The sequence below is a fragment of the Sciurus carolinensis genome, chromosome 2, assembly GCF_902686445.1.
Source record: "Sciurus carolinensis chromosome 2, mSciCar1.2, whole genome shotgun sequence".
In the NCBI taxonomy this organism is placed as follows: Eukaryota; Metazoa; Chordata; class Mammalia; order Rodentia; family Sciuridae; genus Sciurus; species Sciurus carolinensis.
The window spans coordinates 54621698-54644321 of NC_062214.1; the positions used below are offsets into that span (position 1 = coordinate 54621698).

The 22624-nt window shown below is 42.1% G+C and overlaps 1 protein-coding gene across 5 annotated transcripts in view; it reads right to left on the bottom strand.

Annotated features, from left to right (window-relative positions):
- Positions 1-1487: 1487 nt before the first annotated feature.
- Ngrn (neugrin, neurite outgrowth associated) overlaps positions 1488-22624 on the bottom strand; it is a 29985-nt gene continuing 8848 nt past the window's right edge. For 2 of the 5 annotated variants that reach the window (XM_047541406.1, XM_047541410.1), the window contains exons 3-25: positions 17591-17650; positions 17034-17114; positions 16618-16679; positions 15514-15563; positions 15249-15316; positions 10490-10535; positions 8802-8896; positions 8413-8517; positions 7774-7870; positions 7501-7578; positions 7246-7319; positions 6883-6969; positions 6620-6710; positions 6306-6380; positions 5998-6062; positions 5825-5879; positions 4598-4644; positions 3901-4033; positions 3227-3300; positions 2635-2736; positions 2376-2451; positions 2153-2269; positions 1488-1844 (exon numbers count right to left, since the gene is read on the bottom strand). In XM_047541406.1, the coding sequence (XP_047397362.1) occupies positions 1765-1844; positions 2153-2269; positions 2376-2451; positions 2635-2736; positions 3227-3300; positions 3901-4033; positions 4598-4644; positions 5825-5879; positions 5998-6062; positions 6306-6380; positions 6620-6710; positions 6883-6969; positions 7246-7319; positions 7501-7578; positions 7774-7870; positions 8413-8517; positions 8802-8896; positions 10490-10535; positions 15249-15316; positions 15514-15563; positions 16618-16679; positions 17034-17114; positions 17591-17650 (1818 nt within the window). In that variant the 3' untranslated portion in view covers positions 1488-1764. Of the gene's footprint in view, positions 1845-2152; positions 2270-2375; positions 2452-2634; positions 2737-3226; positions 3301-3900; positions 4034-4597; positions 4645-5824; positions 5880-5997; positions 6063-6305; positions 6381-6619; positions 6711-6882; positions 6970-7245; positions 7320-7500; positions 7579-7773; positions 7871-8412; positions 8518-8801; positions 8897-10489; positions 10536-15248; positions 15317-15513; positions 15564-16617; positions 16680-17033; positions 17115-17590; positions 17651-20668; positions 21270-22624 lie in introns of those variants that run through there. The other 3 variants (XM_047541407.1, XM_047541408.1, XM_047541411.1) reach the window with 3 other exon arrangements.

The following is a 22624-nucleotide window of genomic DNA, read 5'->3' on the forward strand; positions in this document are numbered from 1 at the left end:
ACTGTTTATTTACTTGGCTGCAGAATCCTTCTGAAACCATATATTCCTTCTGTGAACTAACAGCCATGTCAACAGTGTCTTTGATCTTACATGCTAGCCTGACATAATACTGTCAAGATTTTTTTTTCCCTGGTACTGGGATAACACCCAGGGTTATTCTACCACTGAGCTACATCCCAGCCCTTTTTATTTTTGATTTCAAAACAAGGTCTTGCTAAATTGTCCAAATTGGTCTTGAACTTGTGACCTTCCTGCTCAGTCTCCCATGTCACGGGATTATAGGCCTGTGCCACCATGCCTGCCAGTATCAAAAATGCTAGCTAGGTATCTGATGCATGCCTTCTTCTTAGAATATGCTCTGATAAGCATTATTATTATTCTATGGAAAGAATGCAATAACTTACATTTTGACTTTCTCTTCTTTTGATAAATGGCAGCACTGTGGATGGGGAAAAGATGGGAAGCAGAGCGACTAGGAGAGACAGTCTTGCAAAAACCCAAGCAAGAGACAATAAAGACCTCTGTTGTGGGGATGGTAAGGAGAGGACGAACTAGAGACATTTAGAAATGAGAACAAATAGGACAGGGGGATGGGCTAAATGTGTGGGATAGAAGGAAAAAATCTGTAATATCAAGGATACAGTTTCTTACATTAACAAAATTTTGGTAGATGATAATATCCATTAAAAATGGGAAGAAGAAAAAAATAATAATAGCAGATTAGGGATTAATCAATTAACTGATTAGGGATTCAAAGAGTGGACAAGAGGTTGCATTTATGAGTTTTAGACATTTTGAGTTTGTGAAATGACCAATAAGAAATACTAGTATGAGTGAAGCCCAGTGAAAGCTTGAGATCTGGAAATAGACCACCACAATAAAGGAGAGAGGGAGATGTCAACAAATGGGACAGGCAGAGAGGAGTAATCAAATGAGACGGATGGACAACATAGATTATAGAACAGAAATGAATGTCATGGGAGCTGAATAAGAGAATTTCAAGTGGGGGGGTTGGTCACCAGTGAGATCAAGTTAGAAAAGGCCTGAAAGAGACCACTAATGTATGTTGTTATATTTCATAATATTCAAAAGGTAAAGAGAGAAAGAGCTCTTTACAGGAGCACCATTTGCTCTTGCCTAAAATGGCTTTAATAAGGGACACAATCTTTCACTCTGCAATAAGAAACAAAACTTAAAATTAAAGTGTCTTTTTAAGTTAAAGCAATAAATTTGTTTTGTTGAAAATGTAATGAATCACAACATTTTAGAATTAGATTTTAGTATTTTTGCTGACCACTTAATCCATTGTCTGTATTTTACAGTTGAAGAAACTCTGGTACAGAGCAGGTGAGTAATTTTTTTCAAGAAGAATGCAACAGACTAGAGCCATCACAAAGTCCTGTCCATGAAGCATATGAAGCCCCAAGGACAGCCCACCTTGTGCTTTCACTAATACAGATGGGAGTGAATGTACAGAACTACAAGAATGTTACATATGAGAGCAGAGGCTTTATTTATAATGATATTCAAACAGGATTTAGCAAAGGTTACCTCTTCCCCCTTGTATCTTAGCAGCATGAACTCTACTTCATAAGCAAAAAAGAGGAATATCCCAGGGGCAGGATGTGAACTTTCTTTTCAGATATGTTCTGTAAGTCCCAAATAAATTCATGCTCCCCAGCTCTCAGCAGGGTAAATGGGTCACTTTGTTAACAGCTGGGTATCAAACACCTTCATCCAAGGAAGATGATGGCCTGGAAAGCTTCAGACTTTCACCTCACTCATGGCCTCCATAAGGCGAGCACTGTTTGTGATGGCTGTTGTCAGAAAAATGAACCTGTACCCTAAGGAATCAAGAGCAGCAGAAGTGACAAGAGAAGATCTCAGGTCCCCAACAGGAACCATACTGAGCCCCTTCAGTTCCATAATCCCCACTGGATCAGAGCACCAGTTTATAAATACAAAGACATCAGTACCAGGCTCTTAGATACCACAACCTACAAGTCTGTTGGAACTGGGATCATGGTTATAGCAGCCTATAGCAAGGCTATGACAAGTAGTACCATGGCCAGGAGAAAAATCTCCCTGTGCAGGGTGCTTTTTTTCCCCCCAGGACCCATGTAAGCCTGTTCTCAACTTTCTGTTCTCTTACCTTTCTCTTTGCCCAAGAACCGCAGGGCTGAGATCTCAGAGAATGTGCATCCACCCAAGAACACCACCAAGATGAGGCGCAGGGATTCACTGGAAGTCTTGTCTTCCTTGGTCATGTCTGTGAGGATCAGACCAAATTTAGCTCCTCACTGACATGCTAGTACTGGATGATGTGTGAGCCCACCTCTTATTGACACCCTGCCCCACCTGGCAATGCCACACACCTGTGAATGCAAACTCACTGCAATTGAGTAGCCGTACCACCTCATCAAGACCCTGCCAGCTTCTCCGCTCCAGCACCTAGGATGGTTTAATCACTGGTTTCAAGTCCACCGACAGTACTAGGCTTTGGAAAGGAGGACACAGCAGCTATACTGTCAGGTGTCTTGCTAGTTACTTGAGTAATAAAAGTTGGGATGGGTTAGGGACCAAGAGAAAGCAGAGAGTGAAATATGAATGGGAGCAAGAGTGGCTTATTCCCACCTGCTCAATGATTCGGCAGCTCAGGGGCACATAAGCACCACTGAAGACATAAGCCATGTCTCGGGGCACTTTCAGATCATACTCGCCATCTACGCGTGGGATCTAGAAGGCAAAGGTATTAATTAGGCAAGTGGCAGCCCAGCTCCCTGGTCCTTTAAAGGGTTAAATAAAAGTAATATATCCTAAACAATAATTCCTGTTTCAACTAAAGGAAGAACCAGCAGCAGGCCCAAAAAAAAGGAATCTGTAACCAAGATGATCCTTGTGTTCAGTACACACTAATTCCCTGCAATGATTTTCCACACTTCCTCTGAAGGGAAGGGTTTCCCTCTCCCAGTCATTCTCTTCAGCCCCTTCATAGAAACATGGGAACCCATACTTTCACTATCCTATAGCATTGACAAATGCTTGTTAAATGTTTATTAAGTCAGTGAATCTTTGTGTCCTGTCTCATTAAATTAAGCTCATGCTATAAGACTACCAAAGGATCTTCATAAAAATGAAACATCAAAAAGGTTTTTATGGATTATACTCCACAAAGGAATGAAATCATCCCACCCCATATCCAGCCATCCGGTCCTGTTCCACATACCAAATTCAGCTTTTTGCTGATGGCCCGAAAATTGCTCCTCTTGGCCAGAGAACTGAAGGCATCAGTAATCTTTCCTGGGAAAGAAATCTGTGCTAGGGTCCATATAAAGTCTACAGATTCATGACATTGCTGTAAGTGGCACCATTCAGGACACAACAGGTCCTGTCATCTGAAGACCTCCCTTGAAGTTGTTCACCTACAGTTCCCTAGAACTGTTCAAGATACTCAGCACACCTCTCCCCACCCACTGATTTCCTCCTCCGACAGGGTACCAGCCGCCTATAAATGTAGACTAAATTGACCCTAGTTTAATGGGTTGTCTGGGCTTCGGAGTCAAACCAACCTGACTGAGTGACCATGAACAAGTCAATTAAATCTCTTTAAGCCTCAGTTTTTAAGCTTCATCTATAAAATGGGGGAAAGAAAACTTACCTCACAATTTTTGTTAGGATTAAAAAAAAAATTTTATGTAGGAGGTTAGCACATGCTAAGTGTTCAATGTACGGAAACTGCTCTGACTAGCAGAAGTAGCAATAGTAATGACAATAGCAATAAGGAATCACATCCTCCTTCCCCCCTCCTTGCTCCCTTCCAGGAAGCTCTGCCTGTTGAGAGAAGAGGGAACATCAGCACGGATGGGATGGGGGTGGGGATCACCTGTGCTTCCTACTCACCTGCAGCCTTGTCAGTCACCAGCTTGCTTACTCTACTCTCCACTGCTGTGAGAGTGTCCCCCGGGGCCTGCTCTGTTAGGAGCCCAGCTCGCCGCAGATTGGAGAAGGTTAGCAGATGCTCAGGGCCATAGCTCTTAAGAAAATGCAAGTCAGTTATTTACTGGGCATCTACCAAGAGTCTGGCCCTGCTGGTGATACAGAGATGAGGGGAGGTCTCCACAGCCACACCCTGCAGTCTGTCCTGAAGGAGCTCTCACTTTGTTGTGTATAACATTTTCACACCAGAAATAGCCCAACACCAAAAGAAGAGGAATAGGAAGTAGCATGAAACTATTAAAGAAAAAAGTTATGAGTAAAGATGGTGGGAAAGGCTTCACAAATGAAGGCATGAGAAAGACCAGAAAAGCAAGGTGAATCAATGCTTCACAAGGTGCTAAAGTGAGGGACATTTCCAGGAGAAAGAATTCCCCACTGGGTCCAAATGCTGAATTGTTTATAAATTCTCTTTGCACTGGCTGCCTACCATGATAGAGGTGTGGGGATGCTGAAAAGGGACTCTCCCTAGTACCTCTAAGAGGGAGGCTAGAATGTAAGTGGGATGGGAACAGGACAGGGGCCATTTTTTCTTGTGTCTCCTTCAAAAATACACAACTGCCCTATACCAGGTTCCCTTAAGAATACATTCTCCAGGCCTTACCTGCAGATACTGTGTTTTCAGAGATCGGTAATCCTTGGGGATCAAACCTAAGAGAGGAAAATAAGAAAGAAGTCAGCTGAGGTACCCTAAGATGTGCAGCCACACCCACAAACCAACACCATAATCAGGAAGATTCAGTAAATGATGGTAACCTTGCATAGGATACAACTGTAAAATTATTGCTAAATTTAAGCGTGCTTATTGAAACAAAAGCTTGGGTCTAAGCATTCTAAGGAAGAGCTCTGAACCACAAAGATGCTGAGGGAACAATGGAACTAATGTTAATGGTAGCTGTGGGTGAGAGGATATAGTGAGAGAGAGGAGATGGGACTTTTTCATGCATTTCTTTGCAGCTAAGGGGCATTTCTGCTTTATAGCTACTGAGAAACAAAGCATAAAAATGGGTTCCAGGGGCTGGGGAGATAGCTCACTTGGTAAAGTGCTCGCCTTGCAAGCACAAGGCCCTGGGTTCAATCCCCAGCACCGCAAAAAAAAAAAAAAAAAAAAAAAAAAATGGGTTCCAAAAATATGGTCTCAAATGCTTTTCTCCATTGAGATAAGAAGAAATGGACTTCCAACTACAATAAAGGAGACTGGGAATAAGCAAATACCTTTCTGGGTACAAGGCAACCTTAGGAATATTGACCAACTGGAGCATTTCAATAGTAAAAACAAGTTGCCATGAAAAGTTGCAGAATCTGGGTTTCTGGAAATGTTCATGAAATTAGTTGGCTGTCACTTTTTCCTAGAATGTATTTTTATCATAGAAACCCTTGTTGAAGACAGAAGGTCAGACAGAATGATTTGGCTCTGCACCTCTGCTGTCCTAAGATCTGATGGGCATTGTTCTGTGGTGATCTAGAGAAGGTCCTGGTTAGGGCTGGGACAACAAATTGCCCTATAACCTGGTGATAATTCAACCAAACAAAAACTGTGTTTTCTTTTTTTCTTTCTTTTTTTTTTGGTACTGGAGATTGAACCCAGGGGCACTTGATCACTGAGCTATATCCCCAGCCCTTATTTATTTTTAATTTTGAGACAGGTTCTTCCTGAGTTGCCCAGGCTGGCCTTGAACTGGCAATCCTTCCACCTCAAACCTTCCAAGTTACTGGGATTACAGGTATGCACCACCTAGCCTAGCTTGTCTTTGTCTTTCAAAAATATTTCTTCTCTTTCACAAGTATGTTTCTCAACTTTGCCTTCTTATCTTTGGTCTTTTGGGCTCACCATTCTCAGTGATGGACAAAAGGCACATGAGGCGAAGGCTTTCTATAGGTGACACCTACAAAGAAAAGAGTTGGTGAGAACTAAAGTTTCTTAATGCATAATAAGATTCCTTTGGCTTAAGCAACCCCACCTCTAAACACCATTCCCAGCCTTCCCAGCCCTTTGCTGCCCACCTGCCGGTCTATGTGTTCTTCAATGTAGTTGGTGCTCTCCCGAATGTTGAACCCCTCTAGCAGTGCTATGAGTCAGAAGAGAAAAGCCCATTACTGGGGGTCAGCTCAGCTGCTGCCATCAGTGTTAACAGGCATCTGTCTCCTCATGTCTTTCTCCATCCTTGAGGTGGGTTAAGGGACCCGCCCCCCAGGACTTCTAGCAGGAATCAGCATTCCACACAGCCAGCATCAGCTGGAAAGAACCAGAAAGCATCTTTTACAGGGAGTAAGGCACAAGACGTGGCATAAACAGGCTGTTGCAGTTATACCATGCTCGGTCTTGATTAGCTCCTGGAAATCCTGCTTGGTTTTCTTCTTCATGATGGATTCACAGGCCCCAATATCTGCAGAGGACAAAAAGGGAGCTGACATATTCCTGGTTCTAGATGGATGTCCCTTTATTGTCCAAAACAAAAAAACCTCTGAAGGCAAAATTCAGAACTACTTCTTCCCTTCATAGACCAATGAGACCACTATTTGCCAGACAAACAGGGATCTCCTTCCGGGAAGCAAAGGACCCTCTGCAGCATTCCCATGGGGAAGGTGAAGTTACTTCCCCTAGCGCCTCCAAGCTGGTACTTACGGAGGCTCAGCAGGCGGTGCTCTTGTTTTAGTCCCTTGAGTTCCTGGGACACAAAGTTCTTCATCTGCTTGATGTCCATGCCTCTCCGGCGCTGTGGGAACATCTCCATAAGGTCAATACCCCTGATTTCAAACAGGAGAAATCACCACCCTCCCTCAGTTGCTACCCAGGAGAAGAAATGGGAGCTTGTCAGAAAAAGGAGAGCCAAGAAGACAGCAGCCTTGGGAGACACTGAGGAAACAAAACAGAGAAGCAGGGCTTACATCATACTGGGCCTGCAAGTTCCGGGCTTTTTGGCTCAAGAAGCCAAAGACATTGGAGAAGTGCTCATTACGAATCTCATTAAATACCTGTGAGAGGAACAAAATGAACAATTTACTATGTCAGAACTGTAACTTGTCTTTTCCTACTTTATCAAGAGAATGACAGTTCAGGAAGAGTGCTCAGAAGTACTGAGCTGGTATCAATAAGTGGACATCAGGTACCTACTCTATGTTCTGAGTATACTCTTAGCTAGTGAGGAAACCCTCTCTCCTATGACCTTGGCCACCCAACCCAGAGCTGGGCCCTGAGCCTTGTGTAAGCAGTGGCCTTAAGTAATCCACTGCTAGTGCCCACACCCTTACCTTGTCCTCAGTATTGAGTAGCACCTTCAGGCTTTTGTCAGACGATGTGACTTCTGGGCCAAAGTCCACACTTCCTTTGAGAACAGAATGAAGGGTTATTAGGATCCCCACTGAGGCCTTCTCCTATCCTTCCCTGAAAGGCAGGTAAAGGTGCCCCAGCACACAGAATCAAGGTCTCTCCCACAAGCCCTGCCCTACTATGGGAGGCACCACAGGCTGATAACCACTTCCACTGTGACTATAGATGGCACTTACCACATTTGATGCGGAAGGTGTCGTCTACCAGGCCCTCGTAAACCACTTGGGAGCAAAGTGCTGTCACAAAGTCCATGTCTGAAACCAAGATCCTGACCATGTAGGCCCCTCTGACCCAGCTTAATATTACCTCAAGTACCATAAGGTACAAGTGGAATTCAACATGGGAATTCACAGTCCTAACTTTAGGATCCTAACTTTGTCACCAGAGTTTCCGTATATTACTGTGTCTTCTAGGGGCCAAAGATGAAAGGAGTGCTGAGCATAATTTACCTCTGTCCAGGAGAAAGATATGACCAATCTCTGGTTTTCGGCCTTTGGTTTCACTATCCTCCTCCTCCTCCAGTTTCCTCCATAGTTCATATGACATCTGTCAGGAACCAAGACATTCTCAATTTTGTGTTTAAATCCCTACTATAGCCCCAAATCTATAAAAGTCAACCTCTTCTATGTGATTCTTCATCTTGCCCCCAAGAAGGGAACTAATAATGAACAATATGAACCTATTCTATTCCCAGTTGTTCCTATCCCTCCCTGCCCCATCCCATACCAATGAAGAACAAATGTTAACCTGCCCCTGAGATTAAAAACAAGATTTAGGGGGGCTGGGGTTGTGGCTCAGTGGGAGAGCACTTGCCTGGCACATGTAAGGTACTGGGTTCAATCCTCAGCACCACATAAAAATAAACAAACAGAATAAAGGTATTTAAAAAAAAAAAGGTTTAGGAATACAACACTCAGGCCCTGACTCTTGCCTTTCTGTTAGCCACATAAATTCTCCTCTCTGGGAAACTATTCTGGAACATAAAAACAAGGTAAGAATATACCTCATATCTGTATACTTTTTGGATACAGAACAGAGAACAGGGGAAATAGGGACTATAGGGAAAACAGTACTATTAGGGCTCTTACCCTAGCACATCTGCCAACTCCATAGCAGTTTAGAAAAGATCCATAGAGAGTGCTGAGAAGATGCAATGCCTGAGCCACAGTGTTGGTCCAACGCTGATCTCCTTCCTGCAGGGTTCACACGGGCCACAAATCAACCTAACAGGCCCACCTATAGCCCTAGAAGCCCTGGAACAGGATGGCAAGGTCTGGGGAATGTTTGGAAGAGTTCATTTTGTTGACCCCAAAGGAAGTCCCATCCAGATCAACCTATAAACAGTCATCAATCTCTAAATCACTATCACTTATGAAAAATAATGAGTTGGACAAAGGTTAAATCAGCATTTCTAGCCCATTGGACCCCATGTTTGTCCCAATTCCTTGATGCCAAGAATCAAGGGCCTGGCATTTACCAGGAAATAGTCCCTGAAAAATTCTGGCAGTTCCATGCTCAGCAGATCCACATCGAGAGGCAGCAAAGAGAAGGCCCATTCATCGCAGCTTACATCTATGAGGACAGAGGACATCAGCCTTCCTGCAGAAGGTACTCAGCTCCACATTAAAATGGTGATTTGTCACAGTCATGCAACAAATATTTGAGTGCCTGCCACATACCAGGTACTGCATGTAGCACTAGAGAATCACAAAATAAGAAACAGTTCCTGCCCTTGAAGAGCCCACAGTCTGGTAATGAGAGGAGACATGTACACTGCAGTATAATATGGTATTGTAAGTGATGGACTTTTATTAGAGGGCTAATCACAAGTGCTGAGAAAACACTGATTCACTTATTCACTACTCAGCAAGTATTTACTAAAATCCACATATATGTAGGACAATGCTAAGAACTGAACAGAGAGCAGTGAGCAAAATGGACATACTCCCAGTCTTCTAGAGCTTACAATATAGTTGAGGAAAAATGCAGCAAACAAATTATGACAGAAGCTACTTAATTACACACTTGTGCTCCAAAGAAATAAAACAGCAAGCCTTGGGTTACAGGTAGCTCAGTGGTACAGTGCATGTTAGCATGCATGAAGCCCTGGGTTTAATTTCCAGCACAAAACAGCAAGCCTTGACCACAAATATTACAGGGTTCTAAATACAACTAAGGGTAAAGAAAAGACTTCCCTACAAAACAAAAGTGACAATCAGACCCAGGCATGGAGGTGCATGCCTGTAACCCGAGTGATTGGAGAGGCGGAGGCAGGAGGATTTCAAGTCCAAGGCCAGCCTCAGCAACTTAGTGAGGTCCTAAGCAACTCAGCAAGATCCTATCTCAAAATTAAAAGAGCTAGGAATGTAGTTTAGTGGTAGAGTACCCTGGGTTCAATCCTGAGTACAAAAAAAAAAAAAAAAAAAGTGACAATCAAACTTAGAATTTAAATTTTTTTTTTTTTTGTACTGGGGATTGAACCCAGTGGTGCTTAACCAACTGAGCCACAACCCCAGCCCTTTTTGTTTTTTGAGGCAGGGTCTCGCTAAATTGATGAGGCTGGCCTCAAACCTGCAATATTCAAGCTTAAAATTTGAGTAAGATTTATATACACACTATTCAGAAGGTTAAGGCAGGAGGATTGCAAGTTCAAGGCCAGACTAGGCAACTCAGTGAGACCCTGCCTCGGAAAAAAAAAAAAAAAAAAAAGATTTGTATAGGTAAAAACTTGAAGGGTGGAGAAGATTGATTCTAGGCAGTCTCCATGGCTGGAGAGAAGACAGGGAAAAGGAGCAGCACGCAGTACAGCTCAAGGAGCAGAAAGAGGAGACTATGTTGAGGACTCTTGCTTTCTAATGAACACTATTTTCACCAGGGAGGAATGTGGTCAGGTCTAGACTGCATAAAGAATGAAATAAACTACACAGAGGTGGAGTCTTGAAAGATGAGAATAGAGCAATGGGTCATTTCCAACTCTAAGCACTGGCTAGTGTTCTAGTGTTCTTGTTTGGGGTCCTATTCCCACTCCCATCCTCAGGAGCCTCTCCTCTCACTAAACCAACAGGAATAAGACCAGTAGAAGAAGGAGCTGGGAGGGGGAATGACAATCTGATTTCTTCTCTATATGTTCTCTCTCTCTTTCCACTCACATGCATATCCTCTCACCTCCATAGATTCCTTCTTCCTCAAGCACCATCTCACATGCATAAAACTGAAAGAAAAAAGGACATTAATTAGTAACCATTTTCTTCTGTTCTTTCCATTTCTCTGGAGTTCCTCTGTAATTGCTGCTATAGTTTCAGGAGGGACTAATTATGTCCCCAAGAGTTTGTAGATGGGTAGGTAGGTAGATTTGTGTGTGTGTGTGTGTGTGTGTGTGTGTGTGTGATACTGGGGATTGAACCCTGAGCCTTGTGTATGCTAGGCAAGCACTCTACTGCTGAGCTATACTCCCAGTCCTCTGGATTGATATTTAATCCCCACTGTAAGGTATTAAGGGTGTGGAAACAATCCAACTATGGTGTTTAGAATTGGATCTTTGGGAGGCAGTAAGGATTAGCTCCATCAGAATGGAGCTCCCATGATTGATTTCCGGTGGCTTTATAAGAGAGAGAGACACGCATAATCCCAGTGACTCTGGAGGCTGAGGCAGCAGGAAGATTACAAGTTCAAAGTCAGCCTCAGCAACTTAGCGAGACCATAAGCAATTTGGCAAGACTAAGTCTCAAAATAAAAAAAGGCTAGGATGTAGCTCAGTGGTTGGCCTCCTGTCTCTTGCCATGTGATGTCCTATATTGTCTCAGGACTCTGTCAGGAAGAAGGCCATCAGATGAAGCCTATCAGTCTCAGATCTTCAGAACCCTAAGCTCAAATACATCTTTGCCTTATACGTTATACAGTCTCAGGTATTTCATTACAGTAACAGAAAATAGACTAAGACAGTCACTGATGAGGTAAAAATTACTAAACCCAGTGAAAAAGACAAAAGAATTCAGATACTCTGCTAGAATGGCTATTGGAATCATCTAGTCAATGCTTCATTTCCTTCTTTTTCATCCACTTTATTTATGTATTAAGCCAATTGTTTTTTTGTTTTTGGTTTTTTTTTGCTGTTCTACCTCCCTGAGAGACTGGTAAAGCTTTACAAAGGAGAGGAATTTCAGTTGTATTTGAAGGGTGAGCTGTACAGAGCGAGCTGGGAATAATGGCATAAAATTGCTCTAAAAATCATGGAGGTGCTGGTGCTGGGCACACTGGTGCACATCTATAATTCCAGCTCAGGAGTCTGGCTTTCTCAGGAGGCTGAGACAAGAGGATCATAAATTCCAGGTCAGCCTTGCCAACTTAGTGAGAACCTGTCTCAAAATAAAAATTTAAAAAGGGCCAGGAGTGTAGCTCATTGATAGAGCACTTACCTCTTGTGCACAAGGTCTTGGATCAATCCCTAGTACCACCAAAAAAAAGCTTAGGCAGGAGAAACAGCGTCATTAACAGCAGGACAGTTAGCACTTCAAGGAAGAATGAGCAATAGTGTCAAATGTCGGAGAATTTAAGTAGGATGACCATCAAAGAGACACCACTGCTGGGTATAGTGGCACACACCTGTAATCCCAGCAACTTGGAAGGCTGAGACAGGAGGATCACAACTTAGCAAAATCCTGTCTCAAAATAAAAATAATGAAAGCGATTGGGGACGTAGCTCAGTGGTAAAGCTCCCCAGTACCAAAAAGAGACGGAGAGAGAAGAGACACGACTGCATTTGACCACTGAGATCTTAACCAAGATGGAAAGATGAAGATGGAGGTAAGGAAGCAGAAGCTATGACAGCAGAATATTCTGCACAGAAGTCTAGCCATGTTGGCTTGGGAGAGGGAGGGGGGCAGCTGTTCAGAAAGCGTTACAGGGAAGACAGACAGAAAAGAATCAAGCTGATGAAGCAAGATAATAGAAAAGGCAGGTATGGATGTGGCCAGCACTTAGCTGAAATAGCTCAGCTGATCTCAGAAAAAGCCAGCATCTCTTTCTCCTTTGAGACAATCGGGTAAGGATAAAAATTTGGAGATAATTAGGAAGAATACAGAGGGCATTCACATCTGACTATGATGATGATGCTAATAATAGTTAATTGAGATTAAGCACCTAATGTGTCCTAGGTGTTGTTCTTAGTGTTTTACAAGGATCTTCTTTCTTCAATCTCATAATTGCTCCATGAGGTAAAGATTCATGATATGTGCTCCTTGTTTCAGTTACACAAAAGAACCATATTCATCTCTCACTTATTTCTGCCAGTAAGCTCAAATCTACAGACTTGCTATTGAACTCCACTATTGAACTCCAGAGCCCAGTCTGAAATCTGCCAATTCTAGGCATTAATAAAGCAGACTCAGAAAGAGACAGAGATGCCTCATTTCCTAACAGCTATTGAGGAAGAGATATAAAACTAATTGAAAAGTTGTTTTTGTTTTGTTTTGTTTTGTTTTGTTTTCTTTTTGGTACCAGGGATTGAACTCAGGGGCACTTGACCACTGAGTCAATCCCCACCCCTTTTTTGTATTTTATTCAGAGACAGGGTCTCCCTGAATTGCTTAAGGTCTCTCTAAGTAGTTGAGGCTGGTTTTGAACTTGCCATCCTCCTGCCTCAGCCTCCCAAGCCAGTGGGATTACATGTGCCACCACACCTGGCCTAAGTTTTGATAGGGTGTTAAATGGAGAATATTCATAAAAATATCAATTTTGGTTTTCTGTATAATTTGGAGATTTTTTTTTAATTGGTGATGATACTGGGAATTAAACCCAGGGATGCTCTATCACTGAGTTATACACCCAGTTCTTTTTATTTTATTTTTGAGACAGGATTTCAATAAGTGCCAAAGCTAGCCTCAAACTTGCAATCCTTCTACCTCAGTCTCTTGAGCTGCTGAGATTACAGGTATCTGCTACCATGCCTGCTTGGAGACTTATTCGAAAGTATTATCAACTTGCTCTATTCCCTGTTAATACAAATACAAATAGAAGTATAATTTGGAGAAGAAATAAAATTGGAGGGAGTTTTGTTAGACCCCAAAACTCCTTTAATAACATTCAAAATTAACCTATGATTCTTACAGATTGTCTTATTCAATAATTTCTTGCCCTGATAATAGTGTTGCGTTATATATACTTGTATTCATAGGCAGGATAAGTATTTGTAAGACTGCTCTATCAATTTTCAAAGAAACTTTAAGGAACATCACTGGCCCTTTCTTCTTATTCCTCTCATGTGATGAGAAAATCATACAGAAGTATGATTCCACAGGGTTTTTAATTTATTTTCTGTAAGTCATCTCACTTAAATTAAAAGAAGTATTAGCCAACTATGATAGTACACACTTGTAATTCCAGCAACTCAGAAGGCTGAGGCAGGAAGATTGCAAGTTTAAGGCCAGGGTCAGCAATTTAGCTTGGCCCTAAGCAACTTAGCAAGATCCTGTCTCAAAATAAAAAATAAAAAGGACTGGGGATATGGCTCAGTGTTAAAGTGCCATTGAGTGAAATCCCCAGTATGTGGGGGGGAAAAAGTACCATTATCAATTCCATTTGACAGATGAAGAAACTGAAACAAAAAGGAGTTAAGCACCTTAACCAAGCTCATGCAGGTAACAAATGCTAAAATAAAGATTCACACCCAGACAGCCTGGCTTCACAGTCTTCAGTCTTAGCTACTGCTTCAATTTTCTCTAGAACTCCCTTAGAAAAACTGAGGAAATAAATCCCTGTCTTTTCAATTTGAGTTCCTACCTGCTCTAAGTGTTGCATACACTACTTGGAAGAGCTTTTTAGGCCTACAGTTGACATTGTAAAGGCCTGGAACTTCATTCCTGCCAAACACTGAGGTTGAAGATGCACTTACAAGGTACCTAGCTGTACAAGTGTTTCTTTCTTGTCATTTTATTTTGAGACAGAGGCTCAATACATTGTTCAGACTGACTTCACATTACTTGGCTCAACTGATCCTCTTGCCAAAGCTTCCCAAATAGCTGTGACTACCAGCATGTATCACTGTACCTGGTTAATATGTACATTATAAAAATTTTTTTAAGAAAGAAAAGGTAAGCTGAGTGCAGTGGTACATGCCTGTCATACCAGCAACTTAGGAGATTGAGACAGAAGGATAGCAAGTTGATGGTCAGTCTCAGCAACTTAACAAGACCACGTCTCAAAATAAAAATTAAAAAAGGGTTGGGGACATAGCTCAGTGGCCAAGTGCCCCTGCATTCAGTCCCTAGTATCAAAAAGGAGAAAGGTAAGCTAAGTATTGTGGTATACATCTGTAATATCATCTGCTCCGAAGGCCAAGGCAGGATGATCACAAGTTTAAGGACAGCTTGGGAAACTGGGCAAGGTCCTGTCTCAAAATAAAAATATAAAGGGATGGATGTAGCTCAGTGCCTGCCTAGCATGTGAGGCCCTGGGTTCAATCCCTAGCACTGCTTTAAAAAAAAAAAAAGCGAAAATAAAAAAAAAGACTTTCCCAAGGTATGGTGGTGTGGTTCTAGAAACCAAGGCAGCCCAGTCACATACATTGGATGAACATATGGGCATGGGGGGACTGGGATAAAGGGAAAAGGTCACAGCATATGGACCATAACAGAGAGAAGCCATTAAGAACCATTACTATACAGGATTCTGTGTTAGCAGAGATACACAGCAGGTTCTATTTCAAAAGCGTAAAGCTTTTCATTTAAAGAAATCTATGTATAGGCCACTTCTCACAACTCCACAATAATCTATTTGGGGCAGTCTGCTTAAGAATCATGGATACATTAATAAAAAGGTTGGATCATACATAATTTGATTTGAGGAAGACAGCAGCACTAGCCCCTTACTCACCTAGTCGTCACCTTACTTGATATAATATCCTACTCCTACCAGGATCCACACTCACCTTCTGAGGGCTGAAGATTACTTTGTATTTTCGAGTTCGGCCAGCCAATTTATCCGCATTGACGAGATCTACAAAGAAAAGGAATGCAGCCCAGAAAGCCAGGGGCCATACGTTAGACCAAAACAAGGAAGGAGATATCCTCTACAAGTGCCATGGTCAACTCACACGCATCTCTTCCTATTAAAGGGTCCTTACTGCCAAGGCCATTCCATCTTGCCCACCCTTTCCTAGGTCTTAGTTACACACAGTACCATGGCACACTCACTGGCAATATAGCGCATGTTCTTGATACGAGGTCTGACCAAGAAGCACAATCTATAAGAGAAAAAGAAGAAGAAAAAAATGAAGAAGAAAAATCTGCTGGTGACAGCAGCTTAGAAGAATCTGAGTAAACCAGGCACAGAGGTACACACCAATAACCCCAGCCACTTGGGAAGCTGAGGCAGGAGAATCACAAGTTTCAGGCCAACCTGGGCAATTTACCAGGATGTCTCAAAATACAAGATTTTTATAAAGAGCTTGGGAAGTGGCTCAGTGGCTGAGTGCCCTGGGTTTGATTCCCAGAACTGCAAAAAAAAAGAAAAGAAAAGAAAAAAAAAATCAGGCAAAACAAATGGAGTGGTCAACAAGGTAAAGACCAAAAAAAAAAAAAAAAAAAGGTGAAGGCAAAAGCAGAGAACTGGGGCATGTGTGGAAGCATGTGTCAACAGAGGCTTGAAGGGGACACATGAGAAAAAAGGCTGGATAGACAGCATGTGAGTCCATACTAATGACAGCCTTGGAGTCTGTGATATACAATCTGGACTATAAGGTAAATAATGGGAAGCCTTGAAGGTTCTTAGAAGAATACAGTAAAAATTATTTTTGGGAGCGGAATCAATCTAGTTGTAAATAGTATGGGCTGGGGTTGTAACTCAGTGATACAGCGTTTGCCTGGCATGCCTGAGGCACTGGGTTCAATTCTCACACCACATATAAATAAATAAAATAAAAGTCCACTGACAACTAAAAAATATATTGAAAAAATAGCGATATGGATTAGAGAGGGAAAAGGAAAAGGGTGGAAGAAGCTGCAGAAAGGAAGACTTGTTAAGAGGCTAAACAATAATCTAAGCATGAAATTATAAAAGTACAAGGATGTGAACCACATCATAGACACCATGGTGCCAGAACTAGGCCAAGGACAGGTCAAAGGCAATATCCTCAGTCCTTTTTTATTTTAAGCAGGGTCTCATTAAGTTGCTAAGACTGGTCTCTAGCTTATGATTCTCCTGCCTCAGCCTCCAGAGTCACTGGGATTACAGGCATGCGCCACTGTGTATGTTGGGACCTCCTAATTTGGAGGTGAGACACACTTGCATATACTCACTGTTCATTGGAGCTGAGGGCTGGTTTGTTCTCCACCTTGTACAGTTTGTCTACTTCATGTTGCTACAGGAAGAATCCAACAAGACAAGGAATGTAAGAGTGCTTGAAAAGCACAAAACATGATACAAAGACAGGGGACTTCTTAAGGGCTTCCTATTTATGTTAATTCTCAGAATTAAACCACTCCCCTGACAACTGTTCCCCTGAACCTTCCTCAAACTGTCAATGGAAAAAACAAAATAGAACATACAGAAACAACACAACCAACATCATCAATTCCTGTGTCAGCCCAATTCAGCTACCCTATCTTCACCCTGTAAAGGTAGTCACTCTTCAGGAATTTGTATTGTTCATCAAAAGAAAAACTACTTAAAGAGGAAACAGGGGAAAGAGGCTCCCTGGGAAAGGGGACAGTACCTTCAGGATGGACACATTGGCAATTCGATCCAAAGGGCTCATAAGATCTGCCTCAATGAACAAGTCCTTTTTTCCAGGAAGCTGAAGGAAACACAGTATGTCAGATCACTCATAGGTCACACAAGCCCCCTCAGTTGATAATTCATCCAGCTACCCATTTAATAGAAACACAGATGGTTGCTGAGTTGGAAGGGCATTATTTAGCTCAGCATCTCATTTGTTATCTGTATCCAGGTAATATTTTTCTGTATAGTCAACTATTCTGAAAAGATATTCCACCTTCTTTCTCAGGTCAACTCCTTATCTCTAAACCTTCCTGCTGTCAGTTGGTCTTGGTGTGCATCATCACCTCCTCCACTCTGTCTCCCAACAATTCCTGGTCTCCTGCTGAACAAAGTCAAATACAACAAAACCCCACCTTGTTTCCTGAAATCCCCTCAACTAACTGCTAAATACCTTTTCAAGCAGAATTTCTCTTCTAATTACAAAACTAACATATGTTCAACACAGAACTTAGAAAACCAGGACAATGTTTGCCTTGTCATCTTCTCACTCACCCACCCACAATTTCTGTCATCTGATTCCTGTACCATCACTCCTGATGATGAGGCTCTCATCTGTTTAGAGGAAGACAAGTCTCAGTCAATGACAGGGAGGAGAAAGTCACTAGAAGTTTCCTCTCAACTAGGTCTTGACAAATGATTAGGAAGTTGTCTTAAGAGGGCAATCCAGTCATGCACACACCTGTAATCCCAGCAACTGAAAGGCCAAGGCAGAAGAACTGCAAGTTCAAGACCTGCCTCAGCAACTTAGTGAAGCCCTAACCAACTTAGTGAAACCCTGTCTCAAAATAAAAAAATTAAAAAGGGCTGGGAATATGGCTCAGTAGTAAAATACCCCTAGGTTCAATCCCCAGTACCAAAAAAACAAAGCAAAACAAAACAAAAAACAAACAAAAAAGGTAATTCAGCAAAGGCCAGGAATGAATAAAACTGAATGTTAAGGGCAAAACAATCAATTCGGTTTTCGGTTGATAAGGTGTGGAAAGCATAAATTCTCAATCAGGGACAATTCTGCCCCCCAAACCGATATTTGACAATGTCCAGACACATTTTTGGTTGCCTGCCTCAGAGTGAGGGTATTACTGGCATCTTATAGGTAAGGACAAAGTTGCTGCTAAGCATTCTACAATGAATGGGACAATCCCTATAACACAGAATTATCCAGCCTAAAAATGTCAATAGAACCAAGCTTCAGAAATCCTGATATAGGATAATGATGAGGAATAACACTGCAACAGTTGCCTAGAGTTGAGCATAAAGGGCTTCTAAGAACAAGTCAGGATGCGATCCTTTATGGATCAAGGAAAACAAAACTTTTTTGCACTGAAGCATCCCAATCAGCTAGAATTTTTAGTCCTAATAATCTAGCAACTATGGATAAAATGAATTGAAGATGTGAGAAATGCAGGGAAGTCTTTTTAAGAAGTTAATGCCACAGACTAAGTAGACAAGCATGTGGCAATGAATGAAGACCTGCTTTAAGCTGGTAGAGGTGTGAACAAAAATAGGTTAAAAACTACATGGAATTTGTAATATAGGTTTTTACAATACCTAAAAGAAATTAGCATTATTAACACTGTTTATTTCTGATATTGGGATTATAAGTGGTTTTTTAATACTTTTCTTTATCTTCCATATTTTATATAATATATATGCAAGTTATTTTATGATCATTATTTTAAAAAATGTATAGCTGGATGTGGTGGCATATGCCTATAATCCCAGACACTTGGAAGGATTAGGCAGAAGGATTTCAAGACTGAGGTTAGCTGGACAACTTGGCAAGATCCTGTCTCAAAATAAAATAAGAAGTACTGGGGATATAGCTCAGTGGTTAAGAATACTTGCCTAGGGCTGGAGCTGTGGTAGAGCAATTGCCTCACATGTGTGAGGCATTGGGTCAATCCTCAGCACCACATGAAAATAAATGAATAAACAAAGACACTGTGTCCATCTATAACTTAAAAAAAAAAAAAAAAAAAAAAAAAAAAGAGTACTTGCCTAGCAGGTGAAAAACCCTGTAATGCAAAAAGAGTTATGTGCGAGGAAGTAGCCATAGGATACAGCAATCAGTACAGTTAAATGTCAGAGAAAAGGATAGTCAAAGATGATTTTGATGAATCCAGCCGAACAGCAGTGTGCATTAACAAGAAGTGAATGCAAAGTTAGTTTGAGGAGGACATTAGCGCATGGAGATCCACTCTGGTCATGTTGAGTCGCCCTGTGGGTTCCTCTTCCTCACCTACTCCCCACTTATAAGTTTCTATTCTTGGTCTCTGTTCTTTCATTTTGATCTCACCTGAACTAATGGGCTTTAACTAGAACCTCTTTTCAATTTCTCAGACATTTGTTTGGTCTTTTACTAACCAGTGAGTGAGGGCAAATCACTGTGCTAACACTATGGGGCATACAAAAACAAAATAAAACTCAGTCCCAGATGTCCTGAGGTTTTCTCCTGTCTCCCAGTCTTCATAGGAAACATAGCTCTACATTTCTATGTGCCAAATGTTACAAACTGCACTTCATAACCTCACCCCATCCAAACCTAAAAGAATTAGCTTTATCCACTAAACTCATTCTTCTATTTTTTTTATTTCCACCTGTTCATAACACCAAAATTCATTAAGTACATACTATAAGCTTGAATCTAAGCTAGGTCCTTGAGGACCTTCCAATCTAATGGCAAACACAGATATTAAACAAATAACTAAATAATTAAACATGGAACCCATTACAATTATAGTAGCAGCATTATTTTTCTAATAACCCAGGTTAAAAGTCTCAGTAAACTCTTTGAGTCTTCTTTTACCATGACTTACAAATTCATCATTTCCCCCTCATACCTGCTGCCACCAATTTTGTGTGGGCCTTTATTACTTCAGTCTGATCTATGGTCACTTAACTGGCATTCTGTTGCCCATTTACCCCACCCCACACATTGCTATTAGAATCCTCATCAAGTATTATTCATGCCACAAATAGGAGGCAGGGAATTCAGTAGCTACCTAATGTCTACCATGTAACTTCTGATATATCCCTTTTCTGGACATGCCTTGCCCTTCCCTGGTTCCTCAGTTTTGCTCCTACCAGTCCATCCACCTGGAGAATAATCTCCACTCTCTAAAGAAAATATGTTTATTCTTTACACCCCAGGTCCCCAACACTCCTAGATCATCCCACCTAGATATGATCGCTTATTCTGAACTTCAGGCAGTCTATCACTCGTTTACCACCTGATACACTGCATGTAGTAATTTGTGTTTCGTCCGTCTCCTGCTGCAGTCTAAGATCTCTAATGTCTTTCCATCCTCAGTGATGCCTGGCACAAGCGTTATCTTCCTTGATTTTTTTTTTTTTTTAAAGTTCAATTCATTCTCTGGCCAGGTCTCAAGCAGCTCATACTACCCTAGGGTTTTCTCTGCGGTCTGCTCCATTTTGGACCTGCCGCAGAAGCTTCAAGGACAACACCAAAGGCCAAGAACAAGATCGAAGGGCCCAGCAAGAAAGAAGTACGCGTCCTGTGAGTGCTAAACTGTTTAAACAGTAGAAGTGGCGGGAGTGACGGGCACTGACCTGCTCCAGCAGATAGATGAGCTGGTCTCGAGCCAGCCTCTTGAGCATGGAAAAATCAGGCAGCTCAGGGGCGTCCGGACGATGTGGAAAAGCCATGGCAGGGGACACCTGTGCCCCGGTGTAGAAGGAGGCGGACGCCTTCCGCTCTGAGAAGGCCGGTAGTAACCCAGGGTGAGCACAGGATGTCTATCCTGCTCGCCTGGGAACAGAGTCCCTGAGCAGAGACCCCGGAGGGGCCTTCGCCCCTCAGCCGCACCCAAAAAATGAATGGCCGCCTCCCAGCCAGACCGCCGCGGACTTGGGGGGCGCCTCGTCTCAGACCTTCAGTAACTGTGTGGCGACCCGTCCCTTCCTAATCTACTCCGTTTGTCAGCAGGATCCCGGTCTACATCAGCACAATCTCCACGGATGCCGGAGAAACCCACCTCCGCCCAGAGAACCGACTTCCTAGACCTCCCGGAAGTTCCGTTCACTAGCCTAGAGTTTAGAGAACGGCGTCCGGGAAGGGACAAGTGAACGCCGTAGGCGACGGGTTAACTTTCTAGTTTCATTTCCTGACTGGAGGAATTGTTGCTAGGATAAAGTGATGGTATAACTAATTTTTAAGGATACAACTAATTATTCTGGCTCACCCGAGTTGGGCACATTCTCAATTTCCTTTTCATTTTGGTAAAGAAGATTGAACTCAAAGGTGTTAAATTTACCCAGAGCTGCATCCCCAGCTTTTTAATTTCACTTTGAGATAGGTTCTCGCTAAGTTGCCCTGGCTGGCCTCGAATTTGTGATCCATCTGTCGCAGACTTCCAAGTCACAGGGATTTCTGTTGTGCACTATGGTTCTTGCACACGCTCAGTTAAACCAACTCGGTCTGCAGAGCACGGATCACTGGAGTCTCAGATGTCAATCAAATCTACTTTACATATTTATCGGTCAGATAGGCAACTGTGGCTGGGGGTTGCAGGAGGCGAAATGCGTGGGAATGCCTATCCGTGTTACGGTTCAGCGGAAGCCAAACCCTGCCGGCTGTGGCATTCAGATATTGAAGTTTTGACTTGTTAATGACCGAGTGGGAAAAATGGATACATAAATGAATATATTCGTATGTTAAAAACAACCGAATAAGTTAAAGAAGATAAAGACAAGAATACAACTCTATGGTGCCATTTTCATGGGGTTCTAAGTCGGGAGAAATTAATCTACAGTGAAAACTGTTTTCAGGAAAGTGCTTCCCTTTGAGGATCGGAATTGATTGGGAAGATAGGAAGAAACTGTGGAAGGTGATGATGGTAATGATCTGTGTCTATTTTGTTTATTTAAAGAAATGTTTATGAGAGACATAGGGGCTGGAGAAGTAGCACAGTGGTAGGGCCACTTGTCTAGCATGCACAAGGCTCTGGGTTCCACCCCAGGCATCTCAGGAAGTAAATTATACATACACACATGACATATGTGGAATAATCATGTGACAAAGAGGGACATGAGGGATGGATCAGGATGACAATAACTGAAACTCTGAAAAAAAAATTGGGTAGGGGAGTACCAGATATTGAATCCAGGACCCTCTACCATTGAGCTACATTCCTAGTTTTTGTATTTTGTTATTTTTTTGAGGTTATTTTTAATATTTGACAGGTCTTGGTAAATTGCCTAGCTAGAGATCCTCCTGCCTCACCTTCCAAGTAGGGAGTCTCTGCCCTCTGCCACCACAGCCAGCTGAAACTCTCTGAATAATCATTCCATCATATCATTCCCTGGTGAGATGCATATGAAGTGCAGAAAATCACATCCTGCCAAAAACTGAACCTGATCAAACTTCAATATCTACCTGTTTGTAAAACACATAGATTTGTGGGAACATGTTAAGTTATAGGGATCAAAGCAACCATATTTACAATACAGGACTTAAAAGACTCATCAACAAACTATAAGGTTACAATGTATGAACCTTGTTTGGAT